Source organism: Acanthopagrus latus, chromosome 13 (genome assembly GCF_904848185.1).
Source record: "Acanthopagrus latus isolate v.2019 chromosome 13, fAcaLat1.1, whole genome shotgun sequence".
In the NCBI taxonomy this organism is placed as follows: domain Eukaryota; kingdom Metazoa; phylum Chordata; class Actinopteri; order Spariformes; family Sparidae; genus Acanthopagrus; species Acanthopagrus latus.
Window position 1 is genome coordinate 14,944,315 of NC_051051.1, and position 23,064 is coordinate 14,967,378.

The window sequence follows — 23,064 nt, forward strand, 5'->3', positions numbered from 1 at the left end:
TGGTCGCCCGTCATTCACGGAGCAATAGTAAACATATTGGAGTTTGACTCAGCTGGTCCGTAACTGTCCAACATGGGGTGGCAGTGTTGCTTAGTAACCACAGCACATGACTGACCTTATCGGTACGGTCATAAAAATGTATGAAGTCCTTTTATTCATTTTCCTTCACTCCTGTGCCCCCCCCCCTCCCCCTCGACACACACAATTTAGATGAACACATTCACATCCTATGCATTGTTCTTTGTGTGTGTGTGTGTGTGTGTGTGTGTGTGTGTGTGTGTGTGTGTGTGTGTGTGTGTGTATGTGAGCGGGAGAGCGAGGGAGAGCAGCAGGGTGGTAATGAAGGACTCTACCTGACACATGCCACAGACTGCATCAAGCAGCATGAAGAGGGTGAGGTGGGGGAGAGCATCCAGTGACAGGAAAATCAGCAGCCAGGAGTCACACAGGAACAGAGGAGAGGATTTCAATGGAACACTTTTATCATGCCACTAAAGATATAAACATGCGAGGATGCAGATTTAACAAACAGAGTGATATTTGGATTACATGTTGTGTAACCTATGATCTGGGGTGTTTTCGGCATCACATCACTGTGATCTACTTAGTTGACGTAAATCTGTCTAGTTTACAGTGTCTTAATCTGAGTTTAATCCCCAGAACATATTTATGGAACTGACAAAGTATTATGCAGTGGTGACACTGAGCACGACGGGAGGGACGAGGAAGCCAGGAGCAGTGCTGATGATTCCACACAGGACGTTAAGCAGCACGTCTGTCAGCTCATTGACACAGTATCACAGCAACTGGCTTTCTTGCAAAGTGCTGCTCTGTTGTTCCCACAGGGAGCACAGATGTTAGCATTGCTGTCGCCGCCGTCGCCATCTTTTTGCCCTGACAACATCTGCACAGCTGTGTTGTCGGCTGCCACGTACAGGCGGGAACTCCACAACCCGCTCTTGAACTGTTGACAGCTAGGGGCAGGTCGGCACAGATGGCAGAAGGGGGTGTCAGGGGACTGGCACTGGGTTGAGGGGGGTGGCAGGTACAGACCGGGGCTCCCATCTGGCCTCGGCGCTGGCACTCTGCCCCAGGGCATCTTCAACGTTTACTCGACAGAAAGCCTGTCAGGAGTTGGAAGTCACCTTGCGCAAAACGTTGTACTCTCTGGGCGGTTTCACTGGAGTTGAAGCGGGGATGAGGGTGGTGGCGGTGGGAGGGTGCAGCAGTTTGAGCTAATTTCACCAGACAGTGGAAGGAAAAGAACAGGAACTGACTAATTGATCCCAAGGCAAAGCTTGCCCAAGTTCTCAACTGATTCTGGTCAGTTTATCAACAATCACGGGGGTTTCATCTAATTAACTGTGTTTTGTCAAATTATACTCAGGCAGACACCAAAGAAGTTGAATATTTCATCATTAAAAGTGACTTTTGCTCTCTATATTAATGTATAAAGATAATCCATTCCAGTATGCAGGGAAGAATGGCTATGAATTGTCCTTGAGCCCATGTTTCTCCAGTATATTGTCGTCTTTGTCTTCTTCTGTCCTTGGGATTCAATATAGGAATGGGAATGAAAATCAATCTTCAACAGCAGACAGAAAAAAAGTTTTGTGGCGCTCCTGTTGCATAGGCACGGAGGAGAACTCTGTACTGAATTATGTTGACAACCAAATATCACCAAATAGTATCCAGAAAATGTCTGACTTGTGTATTGCAGACAATTTTGAAGGCATTACCAGATAAAACTGTAACAAGTTGCTCCTACACGGGGTGTTTAACAATTGACCAAAATGTATCATTTATATTTAGTGACTGCAGTGATAATTATTTATGTTAGAATGGTGTGTAAGTCTATGTTGTTAGCATTGTGCCTGAACTTCATTCAAGAAATGCATTAAAATGCAGTTTTCATATCAATAGCTGTCGACACTGACCAGTTTTACTGTCAAATACATTCACCCTCAATTTAACACTTGTGTTTTGTTGACCATGGCTTTGGTTACTCATTTATTGGAGTCCAACAGATCTGAACACTGTATTTAGAGCTGCAGCCAATGAGTTGATTGACCTGTTGACAAAAAAAAGTTTGCCAGCTATCTAAAATTGTTAAAAATTTCTATACATTCTTTTTCAAGTAACAATGAAAGATTCCCAGGTCTCAGCATCTCAAATCCAACCTGAATATTTTTGAGCTGGAATGCTGTTTAAATGATAAAAGCTACTGAATAAATCACCTTGGCTATAGGAAAATAATAACTACATTTTATTTTAAATTATCTGAAGAAAAATAGTTAATTAATCAAGAAAATATTTTAAAGATAAATCTTTGTCTTCTTCAAACTTTGATTTTACATAGTCTAAAGTTGTAATTATAACTGTTATTAATAATAAAAGTTATTTTCGTATGTAATTTAAAGCATGTGCTTTTAAGGGTGTCACAATTTCAATTCTAAATCAAATTTGTAGAAATTAGTTTTCAATTTCAATTATCAACTTCAAAGGCAGTATCAGTCAGTTATCCTGTGTGCACAAAGACAAATAACTGACAAACAGAGTTTGAGTTGATCAGAGATCCTTTATCTTAATCACCGTGTTTTGTTGCCAAACACTGACCGGCAAAAAGTCACCAGGATAAAGTTGAAGTTGCAGTTGAAAAATATCTCTTTAAAGAAGAATTTAAAGATGTCCATTACAGCTGTCAACCAGTGATCTGTTGATCTACAAATCTAGATGCGAGTCTCTAAATAGCACAGCTGTCAGTGTAAAATTGAAATCAAATCAAATGGAATCGTGCATATGGGGAATCATGACACCCCAAGTATAAGTGTTCTCAGGCTTGTCTTCTACCATTATGCCTGCCAAGTGACGTTGCAGTTGACGCTGAGTAAAGAATTAGCGTGCAGACCTCCCAGTACCCTCCACATCCCGCATCATCAGCCTGGAGAGGCCGACTGGGCAGACCTGCAGATCACAATGCCTGTTGACTGCAGCATGGGGCATCGCCCAGTGGGGGCTCTGGCTTTGACCTGGACTGGCTGTCCAGGGCACAACGCCAACACAGAAGAAAAGCGCTTTACGGATGGAGCATGTGGTCAGGTCATCTCTGCTCCTTCTCCTCACCCCCTTCACGGCTCCCCCTTAATCCCAGCCTGAAGCTCCCTCCCCTCTCCATTCCTCCCTCCTCCTCCTCACCTCGACCCCACCCCATGTATACAACATATCACGAGGAAATGCCAACAGATGCCCAGTGTCTAAGACAGGCATTATGTTCTTAGTGGATGTCCTGGTAATTCTGGTTTTTGCCAGGCTGCTGATTATTACCAACACTGTCTAGAAGTGGTGAGGAGAGGCAGCACATAGGACAACAGGTAGCCATCTCTGCTGGCTGGGTCACGTGATGCTGCAGTCTATGCACAACAACATCTTCATGACCCAGAGGGGACATATGTCTGTTTGTAGTATATGACACAGTGATGGGATTAACATTCAAAGAATAAACACATGCAGCTTGTTGGATAATTATAATATTCAAGTCATATTTATTAGTAATATTATCAGTGGTACTAAGGGGATATCTAAATGGTATTCAGGGATTTCTAAATGAGAACGCACCAACAGGAGCGTTTAGTGTTGTATTTTATAACATGTTACTCATCAAGAATTTAAAACCGGAGGAGCAGGACTTCATTTGCTATAAGAAAATGTGTCAATCATGGGGACTCGGGGAGAAAGTGGTTTGTCAGACCCTGAGGGGGCCACACTGACCTAAATACAAAATTGTCAACAGCAATCCTACACTGACCAACCAAAAGAGAACGCTGGGGACACAAACATTTAACTCTGCAAAGATGGCATCAGATAAAATACCTCAACTGGGAATCTTCAAAGGCAATTTTAATGTTTCTTAGGACAAATTCACCACTATGCTGAACTACAACAGTAGCGAAATAAGGCTGATGCTTTGTGAACGCAAAATACAAGTATTCATCTTCAGTAAATCAGACAGCCGTGTTTTTAATGTACAAGGAGATCAGGTTATTGGTAACTAGCTGACTTATTAGTAAATCCCTTTGTTGTTCTTCTTGTTTACTTGTCTGAGGGGTTCACACAGATGTTTTTTCCTTATTGTTATATACGTATGTTTTTTACATGAATGGTGTAAAGAGATTGTTAAGATTAAAGTTGAAGCCTTCCAGTAAAGAGGATTTATCTCCATTGAGCTCATCAGTGGCGTTGAGTTCATGGATGAGTCAGTGAGGGCTGGTGCCACCATGTGGTCATGGCTGGCATTGCTGGAAAGCAATTTAAATCCTGCTATATCATGACTGTGGTAATCAAGCTGCATATTTGCTGTGTCTTTAAATTGGGTTATTGGGTTGGGCAGTATTATAACATTTCCATGCAATACTGTCAGGAGTTTATGATTACTGTCAACATCCTCGAGTGGACAAAGCTAGGAATGTTTTCTTTAAGTTGTGTTTCTTTTTCTATGAAAGATACTTCATCCCCTTTAAAAAAGGCATATATTAAAGTACTGTACCTCAGTGCAGTTTTGAGGTACTTGTACTTTACTGGACGATTTCCATCTGATGGATTTTATACTTTGACATTTCCGAGGGAAATATTTGTTTTGTTGTCATCACGCTTGCAAAACCAGGGCTGTATCTGCAGTACTGTACCATCCGGTACACCAAGTTCATGTCATCAATAATGCTTAAGGACGTTTAGGAGTTTTGATGATGTGAACGTTCTTTAAATGCATATCCTATATTACACATGTGGGGTTGGGTTGGGTAATTTCACTCAAAAATGTATTGTTTTTAGATTCCTCAGAATCACATACCTGGCACCAGACCATAATTCAACTAACCACGATCCAAAACAGAAACACATTTGAAATTACAAAGATAGTTTCCACGCTTGAGAAGCTGGGTCAAGGAAATATTGGCATTTTTGCTCAAAAACTAATTTTAATAATTACACAATTGTCTGTCAATAGACTCAAATAAGCCTTCTGTTCAAGGAGCTACAGCATTAGAATTCTGCTCACATATTAATGCATTAGTAATATACAGTAAGAGCATGTTTGTGCTAATATTGACTTTTAATCAAGTGTTTTTATACCTCTTCCACTACTGATAATAGATTAACATATTATATAATGAATAGCGAGTAAATGTGAATATGATGAATTTGGCTGTGGATAAACTGTCATCTCATGTGATAATCATTTGACAGGGATCCACCAATAATAACTAAAAACTTATAATTCCTCATAGGAAATACTGATTTTTCTTTTTTTCCTTGATAGATGTGATTTTAGTTGTTTACAGTGAAATTAGAAAAATTAGACTTGCAGATTACTGACAAAAAGAAGTCAATGGAGATTTTCCTTCACCAACTCCAGCCAATATTCTGGACTTTTGAGGGTAGAATTTCCTATATGACCTTTGCTCTGAGTGTAAAAGCTGTGCACACAAGTACATGTGTTGTGAGCTGGGCTGCACCCGTAGCTCAATACTGGTTGACCTACAAAACCAGTGAGAGTGCTGATGTTCATCACAACCGCAGGACCCTGGTGTGTCGTAAAGACTCATGCTGATCTGAGAGTCTATGAGGCTTGACGCGTGACATCGACCTCACGAAAGAACAGGGGGGGAAAATAAACACATAACTGCCCAGTAACAAGGGCTCTCTCCTCATTGGCTGCGCAAGAATGTTGCATTGATCATACTCTTTGTGCAAAAATGACACATGTGGTTTTGATCCACGTACACACAGGCAGGATTACAGTGAATGCTCATACACACAGCGTCTTGTGAGTGTACATGCATGGTCCTGAGGCTTAGACGTGCGCACACACACGCAATTACCCTCACACACATGCATGCAATTACACATACACATCTCACACATTCACATGCTGACAAAGTACTGGTGAGAACTAGGGCAGAACCACACCAGTAAGCCTCTTTTTGACTTAAATATTCTCTGAGAATTCAGTTTTTTTCCCCCACCCAAGATTAGCACTTAGCCCTAGTAACAGTGCTGTCATTTTGTTGTTACACATCACCTACTGTGGTTCATAATTTATGTAAACAGTTTCCTTGTCTGTAATTGGCTGCCTTTTAAAACAACACATATTTTATGCTTTTTAACCAAGAACATTGATTTTGGCTTAGAACATTTCACAGTCAACCTCTACTAAAAATGTTGCTGACCATGACTGGGTAAAAGCTCACAGAATACTCACAGTTTGGTTTTCAATTTTGAAAAAATAATTTTCAGAGCAAAATATTCAGGAACCACACTGAGGAAAATTATGATTTCAGATCAGAAATACTTCTCGTCCGCAACATCAGGCAGAATGAAGGGCTGCAAATTAATATATTGTTTGATAATAATGCATTAATATTCATGTTAATCCATACAACCATTATCTTTTTTTTTTTTTTTTTTTTTATAAATGCCTATTGCAACTTCCCAGAGTTATCTGTCATTTGACTAATAAATTAATCGTCTAATGGTTTCAGCCCTGAAGAAATCATTTCCATTAATCTAATTTAAGAGCTTTAATGCCCCATAATCATCTTTGTTGCTACATTACCCAAAGTATATCACACAGTATATGTTGGGGACATGTGACAGTAAACAGACAGCCATGATTCACAGTGATGAATGACTATTGTGACCACATGTGATCCATGCAGGAGTTTTCAAGCCAAAAATGAAGGAAGACAATGCACAAGGCATGTTATTACAAATATATTGTTATCAGAGTTAAAAAAAAAAAAAAAAATCCATTTGGCCTCAGTGGATACTGGCTGACCAGCCGTACTACAGAATGTGGATCTACTGTTCATACCTTTGCAGTGACTATACTGCAGTTCTGATGTTGAACAGACATCATTTGAAAAAAATATGCTCAGTGTGCATGCTTTTGTCCTACAGTGATAATTTATCACATTTCAAGATACAAAATATCTTGAAAATGATATAAAGATTATGTAATTAAAAAATGCAAACTAAGCTGGGACTGGTATATTATCCCCAATCATATGTATGCATTACTAAGGAAGTTTGAACCAGAAACAGGACATGATGAAGGTCTCCATTTTAGCTCACAATGTCCTGATTTGCTTACATTTTTTTCTATTTGATGTGATGATAAAATGTTAAACTGATGTTAAACCCATACTAGAGGCCCCCTCCACTCTCTTCACTCTATGTTAAGTTACTGTGAGTTCACAGTGATGTTTGTGCACGAGACTGTTTTCACATTCATCTGCCAATAAGGGGACATAAAGATGCACTCATTATATCTCACTTTAACATAGTTACAGTTACAGGCATTGGACAAAACAAGTGTGATGTGCAAACTTAAAAACTTTCAACTTAAAATCAAAAACTTAAAAAGTGTTTACACAAACACTTGAAATGGACTTTACAGTGAAGTAGGAAACATCTTAATTGTGAAATGAACAGTATTTAAATTAATAGACTCTTGACAATATATGTATGTATACTATATTCTGAAGAAAGTGTTTTGTATTGAGAATTTTCCAGTAGTTCATTAGATTTTCCTTAGTAATGGAATTACTTGATTATAAGATGCATAACAATGTGCACATTCTGTATCAATGCAGAGATGGAGCATAATCGGTAGATTGCTGCCTATGTGGATCATTGATTTTGTGAATTTGCTGGGAAGCCCAAATCAAATGTGAGACATGTTTCTGCCTCAAATAATTGCTTGCCACTTTAGCCGTTTCACCTGATGCCATATAGAACACAGGAAGCATCCAACTCTGAGAGATGTACATGCAGCAATGACATGTTTGTGATGCCTGCCTAGGAAGTGTCCTATCTTTGAGCCGCTATGTGAAATTTATAGTTTTGTAGATACTAGCACGGTTGTGATGCAAGTGCAGACTGATTTACGCATGTTTCTGTAATGTTTATGTACTGAAGTTGGTCATACAGATACTGGCATTGAAAAGATGCATTTTTTTAATAAAGTAGAGTCTGATTGTTATAATTAAATTCTAAATTAAAAGGGACTTTGGATTTTTCTTACCGCTGGTATTAAAAGATTAATAAGCAGCCATGTGCAGTGATAGATAAAACTGTGGTTCATTAGAATCGTGATCGAATGGAAACATTGCCCAGCTAAGTTTCACACCTGTATTTGTTCGTGTAATTAAAACCTGATTCACCTGGATGCAATTCCAGTTCTAACTGCTTCACTGTGGGTTATCACCTAAGGTGAAGGCCATAGGGATGAGATGTACTTGCAGCTGAAGCCAAACCAAACACCACAAGCTAAACACCGAAAATTACAGCCGTCCACAGGCCAAGTGCCACCTGCCTGCAGGTGTCAGTTGGACTGCACCAATCTGGCAGAGCTGGGTGCCAGAATAAAACACCTCAGCTTGGTCCAGACAAAGTCCCCTCAGTCGATGCACCCAAGCACTGAATGAGATGTGGAACCAGCTGTCTCTGAGACAACATCTCTGAGATCTGACCACACCAAGGTCAAAGTGGTAGGCCTATAAGGCCATCTGGAGATCCCACTGAGGAACAACATGCCGTGTGGGGGGCCTCAACCTATGGGCTCCCTGTAAAAACGTCTTCACATGCAGGTGACACCTAGCCATGAACCTGTCAAGGCCATCATAACCCGCTGTACATGATGAAAAACATTTCTTTTCCGACACTGGTTAGTGAATGAAGCTTGCATTAAAAATCCTTTTCTCAGGGTGGCTGAGTGACATGACTTTCCATGACTAATCTTCAGGAAAAGTCTGTCTTATACTGCAAGTAGTCCGATCATGGGCTTGAGGGTACAGTGACAAATAATCTTTAAAGGGATATTCCGGTGTAAGGCACCTTAAAGACAGCTTGTGTAAATGCAGTAACTGACACCACACATACGACACCAGACCAAACAGGGGCTGTCCCACACTGAACAGGAACATCTGGACCACCTCTGTCTAAAGGTTTTTGGAGCACAGATGTATCTGCTGAGCTTGGCAAGATTGGATACTCAGAACAATATGCAGACCGACCAACAGAAGTTCAAAACGCCAAAAGTGTGTCAAATGCATTAATGCAAGACTACTCAGCACCTCCCCCTTTTCATGTGCAACTCTACAGTTTATCCCGTAGCTGCAACAGAATCTGGAGAGCTAATTTGGGGATCTGGTGAAAGGACTGTTTGCTTAACACACCGGGGTTCCCTGGCCTTCCCACGCCTCATTTGAGAGGCAACAAGAAAAAAGGCAAATGGATGAAAGGCGGTCCCCACAGTTGGAGATGATGCACCAAGGGTCCTCTCGCTAAGCAGGCAGCTATTCAAATGAGTGGCTAATTGTGGCATCTGTTAACCCACTGAAGAGGTGTCACTGCAGTATCATGGGCCTGTTAATTGGTACAAACAGGTAGCAGATGTAGGCTCTGAGATTGAGCATCTGCCATTTAGTGAGCCAACCACCACAAGCAGTGATTAGACAGCCACGCTGATGGAAAGAGATCAAAGAGGAGAGGAGAAGAGAGGAAACACTGACAGAGGCAAATGAGAAAGACAAACCACTGACTAAATCCTCTATCAAGATGAGTACATTTTGCTTTAAAAAAAAATAAAAGCACGTTCCAGGTTATTTGTGTCCCTTTATTTTTGCAAAAGTAATGTATAGATTTCTTCTCTTCGGTAATTATTTGCAGAGAATCATAGAACCAGAATCAGACAAGTAGACTTCAAATTCTCCTGTGATTATGTATCTTTGAACTGAATGAAACTCTACTCCCAACTGCACAATACACTTCTGAAAAGCTCAAACACATGGACGAGGTAGGTTTTGTCCAGTGTCAACAATTCTGCTGACCAGGAGTTGAAAAAAATTGTACAGCACTTGTACAACAGAAGTCACTACTCAAAATCTGGATTTAAAATATTTGTTCTATGCTCATGTTGGTTAAGTAATACTTAGTATGAGCTGTATGATGTCTTTATATTATGACTAGCCTGTATGTAGTCTCAAAACAGCTTCACATAAAGACAACATTTGACATTACATTTGACATTTACAGCAAAATGTATGTAACTTTTATACCTTAAAATAACAGCTTCAGAATTATTGTGATGTACAGTGTATTGTAATAATTCAATTGTGAAAACTCATAATGAATTTGTCTGTTTGTAGTTAGCAGTAACATTACATCTGACAAATTGTTACAGACCTGGGATTTGTGTTTACTACGTGGTGTTGCACTTGGGAACAAAATGTCAATTTCTACATAATGTTGCTTGAAGATTGGCTTCAGATTGATGTTGGCTTCGTGCTTATTAGCTTTTTAAATTAACAGGTATTGGTTCTCAGTATGTGGGCATGTACAAAAATGTATCCTCTCCTGTCACACATATAACAAAGGTACCTGGCTCACTCAGTTCATCCTGGAACTGCTCTGACATTCCTTTCTGTCAATGACACTCGAGGTTTGCATCTCCCTGGATGGACCACTGCAGGGATCTTCCTCTTGGTTGGCTTGTCAAAAATGAGCACTGATAATGAATATGAAGTCACACAGGCTTAATTTTGTACTTACTCTTTGACTGTTTTTCTGCAAAATGTTGAAAATCAAGTGTTAACTTTCATAGCATGCAATTCATTTTCTATGACAATTTCATACACAGACTTTAAAGCCCCTTGAATCCCATGTCTCGACCACACAGCTGTTTAAGAATTGGCCTGATTGAATTTCTTATCGGGGCAATGGTGGCATGTATGAAATGTGCAGAAAGAAACAGTTCACCCAAAATTTTAAAATGAGTCATTATCTACTCAGTTCCATGCTGATGGAAAGACAGATTTGTAGTCCACAAAACATTTCTGGGGCTTCACAGCAAAACAGTGTTGCAGCATTCTCGTGAACAACTGAAGCAGAGGGGGGCTTGTTTTAAAATGTAAAAATACACTGAAAAAAAAAAAAACAACAACAAAGAAAAATGCCTCCTGTGTAATCTAAGTCTCTTGATGTCTAGAGATCACAAACTGATTTAAAAAGATTTTATTTACACCCTTTTTTAAGACAAAATCTTGCAGGGTGAGGTTGCAAGCAGTGTCTTTTAAAATCAGTTTGGGATGTATGGTTTCCAGAGACTAAAATAACAGCAGACTATTTGTATAGACTCATTGTTTCTTGTTGTCTGTTTCTTCTTCTTTTTTTACATTTTTAAAACAAGTTATTTTGGATAGTGTTGCAATGTCATTTTGCTGTGAAGCCCCAAAATGCTTTGTGAACTAAGACAACTTCACCTGACTTAACACCAACATCATTATATTTTTCAGCTTTGGGTGTACTCATCCTTTAACTTGGCATCTCTTTTATTCACTAACTACATCCAATAAGATTGAATACCACCTTTTAAAACAGATTTATCAACACAGGACATTTTTCACAGACTCGCATCGGCAGTATTCTCACTTGTTATGGCATGTGTGCACGCTGGCTCTGTGTCCTGGTGAGACAAGCTGGTGAGGCAGCTTGAACAGTGCCAAACAACCGAAACTTGCACAGCTAAATGGAACAGAGCCCTCATCTGTGTTCTTAGTTACACACGTGCTTTTGCTACCAACATGTTTCTGTCTGTCTACTGTGAAGACGGTGGTATGTTGACACTGGGGGAGGACAGACCCTTTTCACGACAGACATGTTCACTCCTCAAAGCAGAAAAAGCCCAGGCTGCGACCAGTTAAGAATGCAGCCGTCATTATAACACACCAACTTCAATGAATACTGTTTAATTAAAAGTACTTACAACAGCCATGAGCCACTGCTAGCACTAAACCACTGCTGCTCACCCCACAACTTGCCTGTGTTTCGCTAGCTTGCTTGAAGCTTACGCATTCAACATGCGCATTCAAAAACTTTGAGCCAAAAAAACTTCGCACAGTAAAGGCATACGGCAACAAAAGCAAAGCAACTTCCATTTTTCAAACACAGCACTGGCAGTTTGTATCACCAGCTCACCTGTAAAATGTGAAAATCGTGTTTTTTGGTTTGACAGCAGTGAGTTTCTGCCTCCCTTCCTGAGCTCACGTCCACTGTTAGTTTGAGTGGACCGCGGAAACACCTGCCTCGCTCAGTCCGCTCATGCTGCTCACAGAGCGACAGTGACACCTGCTGGTGATTTGACGCTACTGCGACTACTATCTGAGAACAGCACTGGGATCCCCACATGAGGAAATAACCTACATCTAACACTCTTTCAGTGTGAAAATCGCTGAAATCTCATATCTTGCATTTACATGTGTATTATTTAAATTCAGGAAGGGGAAAATTAGTAATAAAATGTATTGTTTACGAGCGTGACATATCCTGGACTGCTGACAGGACAGGGTGAGGGTGATCATTGTGGTTATTTGGTCAAACTGTAAAGAAAAAAAAAAAAAGGAAAATAAAAACTAAAACTAAAAACCCTGATCCTGATGGCAGTTTTATTGCAAGATTTGTACAGATTTGATTTGTAGTACAATTCATCTTAAGGAGAACACGATTGTCTCTGAATTTCAAGTAAAGTCCCCAGTTGTTTGTTGAGATATTTAACTACCAAAAGAGTCAACCGGCTGATACAATTTTCCCTCAATCAACTCAAATTGTATATATTTTTTATCACAAATTATATCAGAATTTTGAATTGACTTTTCTGTCAGGTTGGAATCTTTCATTACATGTAAACATTTTATCAGTCAGTCAGTTTTCTGTCAACTGTACACGGATTTACTGTTAATGGGATGATATATGTGTGTGTATATAGTTGGATGTTGAGCAAATCTTGGCTCAGGTTGACTTTAGGAATCATGTAGCGCTGACTGAAAAAAATCAACCGCTGAGATGACATAAAACTGTAGGGACATACTCATCAAGTTTCCCGGTACAAAGAGCGGCTCCTTGTAATACAATTCCAAGAAAATGAGTCTCTGTCCTTTCCTTGCTCACAATTGATCTAAGAAGTTTCACACATCACTACTAAGCTAAGTCTCCTTGCTAGAAATCTTAGGCCGAAATAGAAGCTCTAGGTTAGGTAGAGTTAGGAGCAGGAAGAAGACAATCCGCTGGAAATGTCCCCAGTTACCCACGAGGGCTGTATTTTCATCATTCATGGTCTAAGGCTAAGAATCTAACACCTTCCTGCGGGTCGTCTCTTATCTAGAGTTTGTCTGTGATCTCTCCAGTTTCTTTCCTATCAGACAGTAATGCAGGCTTTAAGAAGTACTTCTGTTCTTGTCTTTTCACTCAAAAATGGCCTGTCTTTGTTTCTGTCTCTTGCCACCAGCAGCAATTTAAGGCACCGTTCATTTTCTGGAACAGAGGCACCAGTTCATCAAATCCTAAACGTATGTTGTAATAATACCATTTTTCTATACTTCCCTATATACTTGCATGTTTATACATGTTTTTATAGCAATAACTACTACTTCTACCACTGCAAAATGACTGCATATAAATAAATGCCGACCAGGATCTGAGGTAGGTAAGGAGGTCAGCACCTAATCAACATTATAGAATATAGCAACATGCATATTATTAGTATATATTGATATCTATATAATTTACTCTCTACTTTGGAATTGATCTCTTTGTCTTGCCCTTTCAGACAGGAGAAATGTCATCCTGTCCAACCAGGTGGCAGGGCTGGTGGTAGGATTAGTGGTGGTAGGAGCACAACAATGTTAGTTACAGACACTTAAAACTAAAAATCTAAATGTATTCGCACACATTTTGTCCAATATATGTCTTTCTTTACAGTGCTGGATGTTCGGTCAGCCATTCCGATCACCACGGGCTCCAACAGCGGGACATCAGTCACCAATACCATTGTTGCACTAAAGCAGGCCGGGGAGAGGGTTGAGTTTGAAAGGTATATTTGTGTGTTCATTATTGTGTCCCCTGTTTGTAAAAATCTTTATCTAAGAACACATCTGAAACTGTGTTTATTCCAGGGCATCTGCTGGAGCTGTAGTCCACGACTGTTTTGACTGGTTGTCTGCATTGGTGCTCCTCCCTCTGGAAGCTGTGAGCGGGACTTTCAAGGGCGATTGTCACAGGCCAGTAGTCGACACACTACAGCTTAATAGTGGAAAAGAAGCTCCTGAATTTCACTGAGCCACTCACTAAAATTATTATCCAAGTTCTGCGTCGACATTTTTGCAGAAGAGCGGGAAATGTTTTCAGTTTTGGTTTGCAAACCACAACCAAGTAAAGAAACTAGGGAAAAGGAATTATCCCAGCAAAAATGTAATCTAATGAATGCATTTTGCAGAATTACTCTGCATCATACAGTTACCTGTCGCACACATTATGCACAATTTAATGAAGGGAAAGTGCCCGGGGACAGAGGATTAACAACAATGTCGGGCAGCGGAACAAAGCAGCTTCGCTCAGTGTTTGACGTTGTGCACACCTTATTGAGGGACTGAAAGGTGCATCCTGTATAGTGTTATTGGGCTGCTAACTGCACTGCTAACTGAACTGACCATCCACAAGCTCTAGCTGATAGAATGTCTTTCCTGTCCTGCCTCTCACGTTTGCTTTCTGCTTGTGTTTTAATCAGTTTAATTCAACCTGTGCATTAGTTAGTGAACCATGCTGATTACTCAGTGTGAAGATGTGTCAGTTGTTTTCAGACATCGGCATCTAATTTGGCTTCTTGTCCTGAGCATCAACCCCTCATGATGTCGCATCTATGTCCCTCAACTCAGCGAGGCATCTCTATGTAGACTGTCAGACTTGGTCTGATCCTCCTGGCTTGTTCCCAGTCGGTGCTCTGCAGCTGTCTGATACTGCTAGTTAAACTGCTCAACTCATCGCTGAAGGGCCGGGTGGCCACAGCTATTAATAAGGTCATTAATGCAGGTCATATAACAAAAATAAAAGTAGAAAAACCCAAAGTGTTTAAATTATCTTAACCTAAAATTGATCTTAAATTGAATCTAAATTTCCAAAATGGCAATGTGCAGGAAGATCCACTTATCACATCCCATATTGAGAGTCAAACTGAACGTTGCATTGATTTGCAGTTTGCTATGATTTCCATTTCACCAGGACTTGAGTACATAATTGTTAAGCATATGCTCAGTGTGCAGGATAGTTATTCAGTTCCAAAAACATCTCTACAATTTAGTAAAAACTTTTTTTTTCTGTTGTTTTATGAATTTTTTCCACATCTTTACACCTTATCTTAACTAATCATACTGTGCCATCGGCTGACTGAGAGCCGCAGTCCAGCAGATAACCTCGCTGCCTGTAACACAGGTGTGCAAACTCAAACATTGTTGTTACTACTGTCATTATATAGGGTTAGGGTTGTTTTATATTTGGCCAAAAAAGGGGGAAAATATCAAACATCTTCCTGTGTCTCGCCGCGGTCTTTGCCCTATGGGTGGAAGGTGCTGACCGGTGCTGCCGTACCAGTCTTCATGGTGATTATATATTATATTATGATTATATTATTATATTAGGTGCAACCATAAACATGCTCCTGGCACGTGGACCTGATTGTTTGCCACTTAGACTGCAGAACTGGGACTTTCCTCCTGTTTGGATTACCTCACTGCAGCCTCCCCAGTATGACCCCGTTCAGCATGCAGGGTTGATGTGAGACTTTTCAATTAAATCATTGTTTTAACTGATTTCTATCTGTTGCCTTTTATTGAACATTGTGATTTAACTCAACCGTCAAACTTGCAGGTTGCGTTATGACACCATTTTACCTCTTCCTGGTTTGCTCTTCCTGAGAGATTGATAATCACTTTGGTATTTTGTTCCCAAGGTTGGACTTGCAGGCAAATCAATGGCCCCAGTAACATCAATCGACGACATTTCTGTCAACCCTGAGAGCAAAGTCAGAAGAGTGTGGGGGGGGGGGGGGAAGAGATTGATAAGAGCTTGCAGAGACTGGAATCAGAACTGGAATAACCTGGATGTTGTGTTCTACAATTCAATCAGGAAAACAACATATAACGTACGATAATTCTGAATTGAATAGGCTTTAAAATGGATGTTAGAAGAAGAGCCATGTGTTCAAACTCGTACAGTGAATTAAACTATCACCTATCATCTGCCACGTCGGCCATCTTGAACACACTGCGGGTGCTGCCTAGATGCCTTCCAATTTGTAGCTCTTTTACGGACACACAAACTCATGCGAGCAGAGGACTGTAGAGGTGTATATGTACAACACACAGAGGAGGTGAGTCACTCATAGAGCTGTGAGAGTTTCAGAGCAGGCACTGATGGTTTAATCTCACGCACGGCAACACGTGTTGCTGTGTGCGAGAAAGTTTTGTGACTGCGACGCTGGTTAGTTATGCGCAGTTATGGTGATGCTTTTCTCTGTGAAACTCTGGGCACAGGGAGCATTTCTTTGCGTGTCTTTTGCACAGATTAAACACCACTTATCTTCAGACAGGTTTGCAATGTGCTCACAATGCAGGGAAAGGAATAGTATAGCATGCCTCCATACTTACATGTAGGAGCTGGAAGCGTTTACTTTTGAAAATGGCTTTGAAACTTTAATAAGAAAAAATAAACGGTGCTCTTTTCAGCTAGTTTGACAGATGTTGAAGATGTATCATTCGCAGGCTTTTTTAGGCAGAAGACGCTGCACGTCTGCACTGAAATGGAAACTCGCACCTCAGATGATCTTCATCTACAGCCTTCTCTACTTTTTTTTTTTTTTTTTTATTTAGCTTTCAGCGGTCTGCAGACGTGCCTCAAAACACTGTGAGGTCAGGCTATTTCTACGTCTACACATTTTACATGCCAGTCCAGCAAAAGAAGGTTGCCTACTGTGTACGTATATCCCTTTAAGACTTGCACAGGGCAGAGAATGGGTTATAAAAACCTCGAGTATGCAACCAACACAATTCACCACAGTGTTTCCATGAGCCATGTGCCATTTGAATTAATGTCAGTGAAACTAGGTTACTGCTGAATGTAAAACTGATAGAAGAGGGTCAACCACAGAAACCAAAAGTGACATTATTTGTACTTGACTAATCATAGAGTAGTTTTTGAAAAAGGGAACATGCTAGTGTAGTTATATCTGCAAAAAACCTACATCCTGCTAAGATCGAGCATATTTATGTTATAAACACAGATATTTGGTAGTAATTCTCCAACTATTAAGATGTATTCTATTCAGGAAGAGTTCTAGGATACTGTAACCTTTCATACTATGACCAGAGCATCTCACACAGCACATGATAATTAAGAATAAAGTTGATGATTATTGTCAGCATTCTTTATGTGAGTGACGTCAGGCGTTGGTGTGTTTATATTCAGCACATTCACAAGTGAAGATACTTTTTTTTTTTTAGCTAGCAGTACAGTAACCTCTTCCTCGACCATCTGCCACATAGCACGCCAACGAAAAGAGAGGACCATAAGCCAGCCTTCTGTCACCGGCACATTTACCGGTGAGCCTTAAACAACCACCAAGAAGACATCGCACCATTGTGAAGGCCGTGAGATATATATATTTTTTTACCTTATCTTGTGATTTTATAGTTTGTCAAGGGTCATAGTTAAACCCCCCCCCCCCCCTTTTTAGAACTGTCTTGATTATAAAAACAGATATTTACTATTCATAATGTTCACGCTAGCTTTAACTGAAACTTACTTTTCAACTTCAAACTAAGAATTAATCTGGGTTCCTGTACAGTACACATGTAAAATTGTAAATGTAAAAAAGTAGATACAAAATGCATCATTTTGACTTGCGTTTGTGTGTCACAACAGAAAAACAATGACTTCCATCTTCCTGATCTTCACTTTGGCAACAGCTGCTCTGGCAAAAGGTACATTTGAGTTTACAAGTATGTTACTATTATACAGTAATCTATAATAATCCAGAGGGCAGATAACATTACAATGACAATCCCTGAATTGAGAAATGCTGTCAATAAATTGAACTTTTTTTTTTGTATAGATGTATGAAGTATGAACGCAGCAGCAAAATAAAAAACAATGATCAAGGGCACAAAATACAGATTTGTGCACAGTTGTATTTTACATTAATTATTGCATGTTTTGATTCTTTTGCTCGTCTAGGAGCTATTGAATGCAATTTCTCTGAACTTACTGGACCTCGACGGTGTTTTGGAGAAGCGGGACAGCCGTTGATTTTTCATCTGCCAAATCCAGTAAATCCAGATATCATATTGAAAAAGGACAACAACCACCTGATTTTAAAACTTAAAGGTCACAGCGTGACCATGCATGAGGTGTATGAGTCATTCACAAGTGGAATATTAAGACTGGGGAAAGCAACGAAAAGACACTCCGGAGATTACCTGTTGGAAGAATTCGGATCTGATGGAAAGTTACTGAAACAACTCAGCGTGCATCTAGAAATATTTGGTGGGTAAAAAAACAAACAAACAGAAAAAAAACCCTGTGAATATATATAACACACAAGAATATAGCATTAAACTGAATATTGTCATGTACAAACAGCAAAGCACTTTATGCTTCATCTTTATATGGATTTGCTTTTTATGTCTGTTTAGTTTAAGTTTAGTTTAATTAGCCTTTGTTAATTAATTAGTCTTTGTTAACCAAACACATATATTCATAATTATTTCCTTTTTCGTGTCATTCCAGTCAAATCATAATTAATATGCACACAAAGCCTCTTTCTGACAAAAAAAAAAAAAGATCTAGTTATTAAATAGTAGTTGAATAGTTTGAACCTTTTAGGAATTGGAAAATTAGGGATTGGAATAATGATCCTGAAGTCAACAGTTTGAATTTGATTTAACTTTTATCTTATTTAGTTTATTTAGTCTATTCTATTCTATCTGACTTGTTTGCGTCTGTGTACAACTACTCCACATGCCTTTAATTGTCCCCTGGGGACAAATAAAGTTTTATTAATCCACTCATTTTTGCATTTTGTACTTTAGATACTGAACTTCATGGCACTCTGTGTTTGTCTTCCAGCTTTAGTGTCAAAGCCAGCTGTTTCTCAGATGTGTTTGTCACCAGAACAGATGAACGTCAGCTGCTCCTCAGAGGGGGGCGAGGTCGACTTCACTCTGACCTTGGACGGTCACTTACTGCTGCAGACCAAAGGCCCCAGCCTGTCGCAGAGCAGCTGGACAATAAACGGTCATAGTGAAGACAAACCCGGCGTTTCAAAAGTCACCATCAGCTTATACGGACAGCTGACGGGACGCTTGATGTGTCGTGTTCAGAACAACGTCAGCAGAGATGAGACCACCGTTCACCTGACAAGCTGCAAAGGTACGGTATAGTACATAAAGGAAACATGTTTGCCATCAGATCTTCACACTTTTTCATTTTAAAAACATTCATCAATAACATTTAGACTCATTTAGCACAACAGTCAGACTTTATATCTTAAACGCTGCATGGAGAATAAATAATTGAGGAACTCTTTGTAAGAAAAAAAATCTCACTCCCAACCTGTCATGAAATAACTTTTTGGGAGGGTGGTTCACTGGACCTGCAATCCCAAAGCGTCGGTTTTTTGCCGAGTTGAGAATGAGACTCAGATTCCCCTTTACTTCTCAATAGGTAATGTGGTTTGATATTTGTTTCCTAGGTGTTTCTTCCTTCACTGTTGTGACTGTGGCTGTGACAGCCAGTGTCGTCACGCTCGTTCTCCCCGTGCTGCTGTGTCTTCTTTTAACAACTGCTGGGGGTATGTGAAAATGTTCCCCTACGTCTCCATCTGTCTCAGTAGGAACCGTGCTGACATTAATTTAACATTGCAAAGTTGCATTAAAAAAGGTCAAATAAAAAGAAAAAAATATATGCACACATTCTTGTCCGACAGCTACCACGAAAATACTTTTGTAAAGCCTTTAAAGAAGACATGGTAGGTTACCACTCCGAAACACATCTTACGTTTCTTTTACTTTTTTTCAGGCGAGTTTAAAGATGGGCTTTTCGTCACAGAGGTCGTCTACACGGTACAAAAGCTGACGGACTCGCAGACCCAACTCAAACCAAAATGCTATACAGCTGTTTCCCTAAAACATGAATAGGCACCGGACCTTTTTTGTACACCGAGTGTCACCATTGCTGGACATTAACTAACCCCTCAGATAGATAACCTATGATCAGGGATCATTGTCTCTGTGTCTTGCAATAAGATGGTGAAAATAATTTCCGGTGAAGGTTTTTTTTTGTTCTGTGGTTAAGGAACCTTTTGACCATATCTCTGTTGCACTGAGGCCTATTTTCACTGCAAAATGATTGATGATTTTCTCTTGATTCTCGTGTTTTTTGCTTCTCAAAAGTAGCCATGCTTTCATGTGATTTTAGATTCTCTCACTTGTCTTTTAATTGTGTGACACTGTTGTGTGAGACAAGTTTTGTACAGTTAGTCAAAATGTTGTATTTTTTTTTCTATTTTTATTGATTTTTCCTTCCCTCTTGTTATTGGTATACAGTCTTTATGTGATCGGGGATATTTGTTACCACATCTAGTGTACATTATACTATAAACTATGTCAAGCCATTTCATCTCTGTTTAAACAGAGTGCTTCCTATAGTGGATTTGGATTTTTTTAAAAAGTCATTTTTTAAACCATTTATTTACTCTTCTTAAAGGCAACAGTGCTTCTTTTTATGTATTTTTGGAAAAAAAAAAAAAACATTTTGATAAAGAAATGAAACACACTGTTTTAGGTTTTAGGTTTCTTACACGTTGCTTATAGACAGTGGAGTCTTTTGACTTCGATTTGTAATTACTATCCGATGTGAATGTGAATTGTGATTGGACAATAAATGGTGAAGCTCGTGGTTGTATACTGTTCCTTCAGTTAACAGCAGAGAGCTGTAGAAGTACACGCTGTAGGCAATGTGAGGGTCATTATTCCACAAGGTGGAGCCACATTTCAAGATGCTCATGAAAAAAAACAACACATTACTTGCTACCATTTCAGCGTGGCTGTTTAAATGTGACATATATGTGTCCGCACCAACTGCGGCATTACGTAATTCCCCTCAACCTACCTTATGTTAAGAGTCCAGACCAACTGTGGAAGTCTACATGGGCCACATGTGAACTCAATTCTTTTCAGCAGTCATGCTCCAAAGCCTCAATCGGTGCACTTTATTCTAGTTTCTACTCTAGAAACGATCATCTGCATTAATGATTCATTTGTTGTCTTCTGTTGTTTATAGCAGAGGTCAAGTCAGTCTCTCCTGTGAGAGTTATGAGCCTGGTCACGCAATCTATTGTTAAAGGTGAAGTGGATCTCTCAGCATATTTTGATCATTTGACATCTGTGGGGTCAAGCAGTGTTGATTCTCCTACCAGATCATTCAGTTTACCACAGCAAAACCATCAGACTTTCCAAGTTACATGCGGCACATGTGCACTGGTCTGCCACTGTGGCTGACCGAAAGACGGAGAATGGAATGGAATGGAATGGAAATCGCTGCGGTCAGCACCTTCTTCTGTTCTTGTTGTGTGGTCAGCCCTAAACTTGAGCTGCCTCGGTATCACTTCCTGTGAGTTTCTTCTAACGAGCGCTGTTGATGTACACGACAGCGAATCATTTTGAGTGCACAGTTCGAGAATAAATACAGCTCTCATCCTGTCAAGGCTTTAACGCTTGCAATCAAGTTAAGTATATAATAAAAACTGGTGTTTCTATACATGGGATAGAAGCAGATTTCAACAAAATGGAGGGTAAATGCCTGCCTTCAAAACGTATGTTTAATGATATCATCAGCATGTAAATAATCCATCTCTAACATTACATGACTTGTATGTTCTAATATGACTCACACCTTTCTTTTATTAGAAAGGTCCATGAAGTGACACCTCAGAAGGCACAAGGACAATCTCTGACTCAGGACAATTCTCCTGCTATTGACTAAACATCAACTGTGAGTGCACTGCAGGTGCTGTGGGCTTCATAGAGCGAACTGTAATGCCGATGATGTTTGTGAACATAAGAGCTCATGCATAACCAACCAAATGTGCATGGGGTTGAATAGCAGAAGCTGACATAAATATTAAAACGGGTCAAGCACGTTCAACAATCTTTAACAACATAGTCGAGGGAATAAAGCATGAGAAGGGAACAAAGGAAACTCTTGAATAAGCTGCTCATCTACCAGTCTAGACTCCTCCTCCCTCCTCCACATGTCTTTAATTTTAAAGAAGCGAAAGATTTTTTTTTTTTTTTTTGCTTATCTGCTGCACTAATAGTGCTTAACAGCTCCCCAGAGGATCACTTTGCTGCTGATTTGTCCTTAAGATATGATATAAAGCGACCTATGAGACATGTGAGTCTGTCACAATACTATGGATATATTAACAAAAAGTCACCAATCGACAATTTTACTCAGTTAAGCCTTCAGTCTGTACATCATTCATATGGTTAATGACGGTTGTATCTGCAAATGGCAGATTATTTTGATCTAATATCTACATAAATGTAGAGAGGAGGACCATTTTCAGCAGCAATTACTCCTCTGGTCCATGACTCTAATCCAAGTTCAAAGGTTAACTGATCATTAGAAAATCCTGAAAACCCTCACCCTTATTAAAGAGGCAATACAGTCGGCCATCCTCACGGAACATGTCCACAGGGACCGTCGTTTCCTCGCATCCGTTCATCGTCGACGTGAGCAGCTGTGCAATACATTTTAAAAGCGTAGTAAAAAACTTTTAAAACAAACCATTATCAAGGAACAATGACGACAAATTCAACATCTGCACGGCTTCCTTCTCTCTTTTTTTCCACGAGCTATTCTTATGATATAAGAGAAAGTTCCCGTGCCAGCCACCATGTTGGCCTGGCTTGAAATCCCAAAGCAGCACATGTTTTTTTTTTTTTTTTTGGGGTCAAGCGTCCAATGTCGGGAGTCATCCCGTACCCTCAAATCAAGAGACGCTCCTGTAGTGTTAATTGAGTATCTTAAGTGTCAACATTTGTGAGTTAAATTCAGCCAGGGAAAAACAAAAAAACATTCTTCTGAAACTTCATAGAAGCGTAGCTTATTCCATCAAAA

General features: G+C 39.8%; 2 protein-coding genes across 7 annotated transcripts in view; one reads left to right on the forward strand and one right to left on the reverse strand.

Annotated features, from left to right (window-relative positions):
- dscama (Down syndrome cell adhesion molecule a) overlaps positions 1 to 12,158 on the reverse strand; it is a 110,143-nt gene extending 97,985 nt beyond the window's left edge. Inside the window, exons 1-2 of one of the 4 annotated variants that reach the window (XM_037120338.1) lie at positions 12,034 to 12,158; positions 10,447 to 10,564 (exon numbers count right to left, since the gene is read on the reverse strand). In XM_037120338.1, the coding sequence (XP_036976233.1) occupies positions 10,447 to 10,474 (28 nt within the window). In that variant the 5' untranslated portion in view covers positions 10,475 to 10,564; positions 12,034 to 12,158. Of the gene's footprint in view, positions 1 to 10,437; positions 10,565 to 12,033 lie in introns of all 4 variants that reach the window. The other 3 variants (XM_037120334.1, XM_037120335.1, XM_037120341.1) reach the window with 3 other exon arrangements.
- A 3,889-nt stretch (positions 12,159 to 16,047) lies between these two features.
- On the forward strand, positions 16,048 to 20,795 carry LOC119031424. 3 transcript variants are annotated; one of them, XM_037119884.1, is made up of 7 exons: positions 16,048 to 16,857; positions 17,385 to 17,531; positions 17,806 to 17,864; positions 18,118 to 18,426; positions 19,009 to 19,311; positions 19,634 to 19,732; positions 19,960 to 20,795. In XM_037119884.1, the coding sequence occupies exons 3-7, from the start codon at positions 17,813 to 17,815 to the stop codon at positions 20,076 to 20,078; spliced, it is 882 nt and encodes a 293-aa protein (XP_036975779.1). In that variant the 5' UTR covers positions 16,048 to 16,857; positions 17,385 to 17,531; positions 17,806 to 17,812; the 3' UTR covers positions 20,079 to 20,795. The 3 variants fall into 3 exon arrangements, with proteins under 3 accessions (XP_036975779.1, XP_036975780.1, XP_036975778.1); XM_037119885.1 differs by having other exon boundaries at positions 17,385 to 17,483; XM_037119883.1 differs by having other exon boundaries at positions 17,427 to 17,531.
- Positions 20,796 to 23,064: the final 2,269 nt, after the last annotated feature.

What these genes read in the sequence shown, in the direction of transcription:
- LOC119031424 (XM_037119884.1), top strand. Translation starts at nt 17,813, where the DNA reads ATGACTTCCATCTTCCTGATCTTCACTTTGGCAACAGCTGCTCTGGCA. An exon ending in AACAGCTGCTCTGGCAAAAG is followed by an intron (nt 17,865 to 18,117) that starts GTACATTTGAGT and finishes TTGCTCGTCTAG; the next exon opens with GAGCTATTGAATGCAATTTC. An exon ending in TCACCTGACAAGCTGCAAAG is followed by an intron (nt 19,312 to 19,633) that starts GTACGGTATAGT and finishes TTTGTTTCCTAG; the next exon opens with GTGTTTCTTCCTTCACTGTT.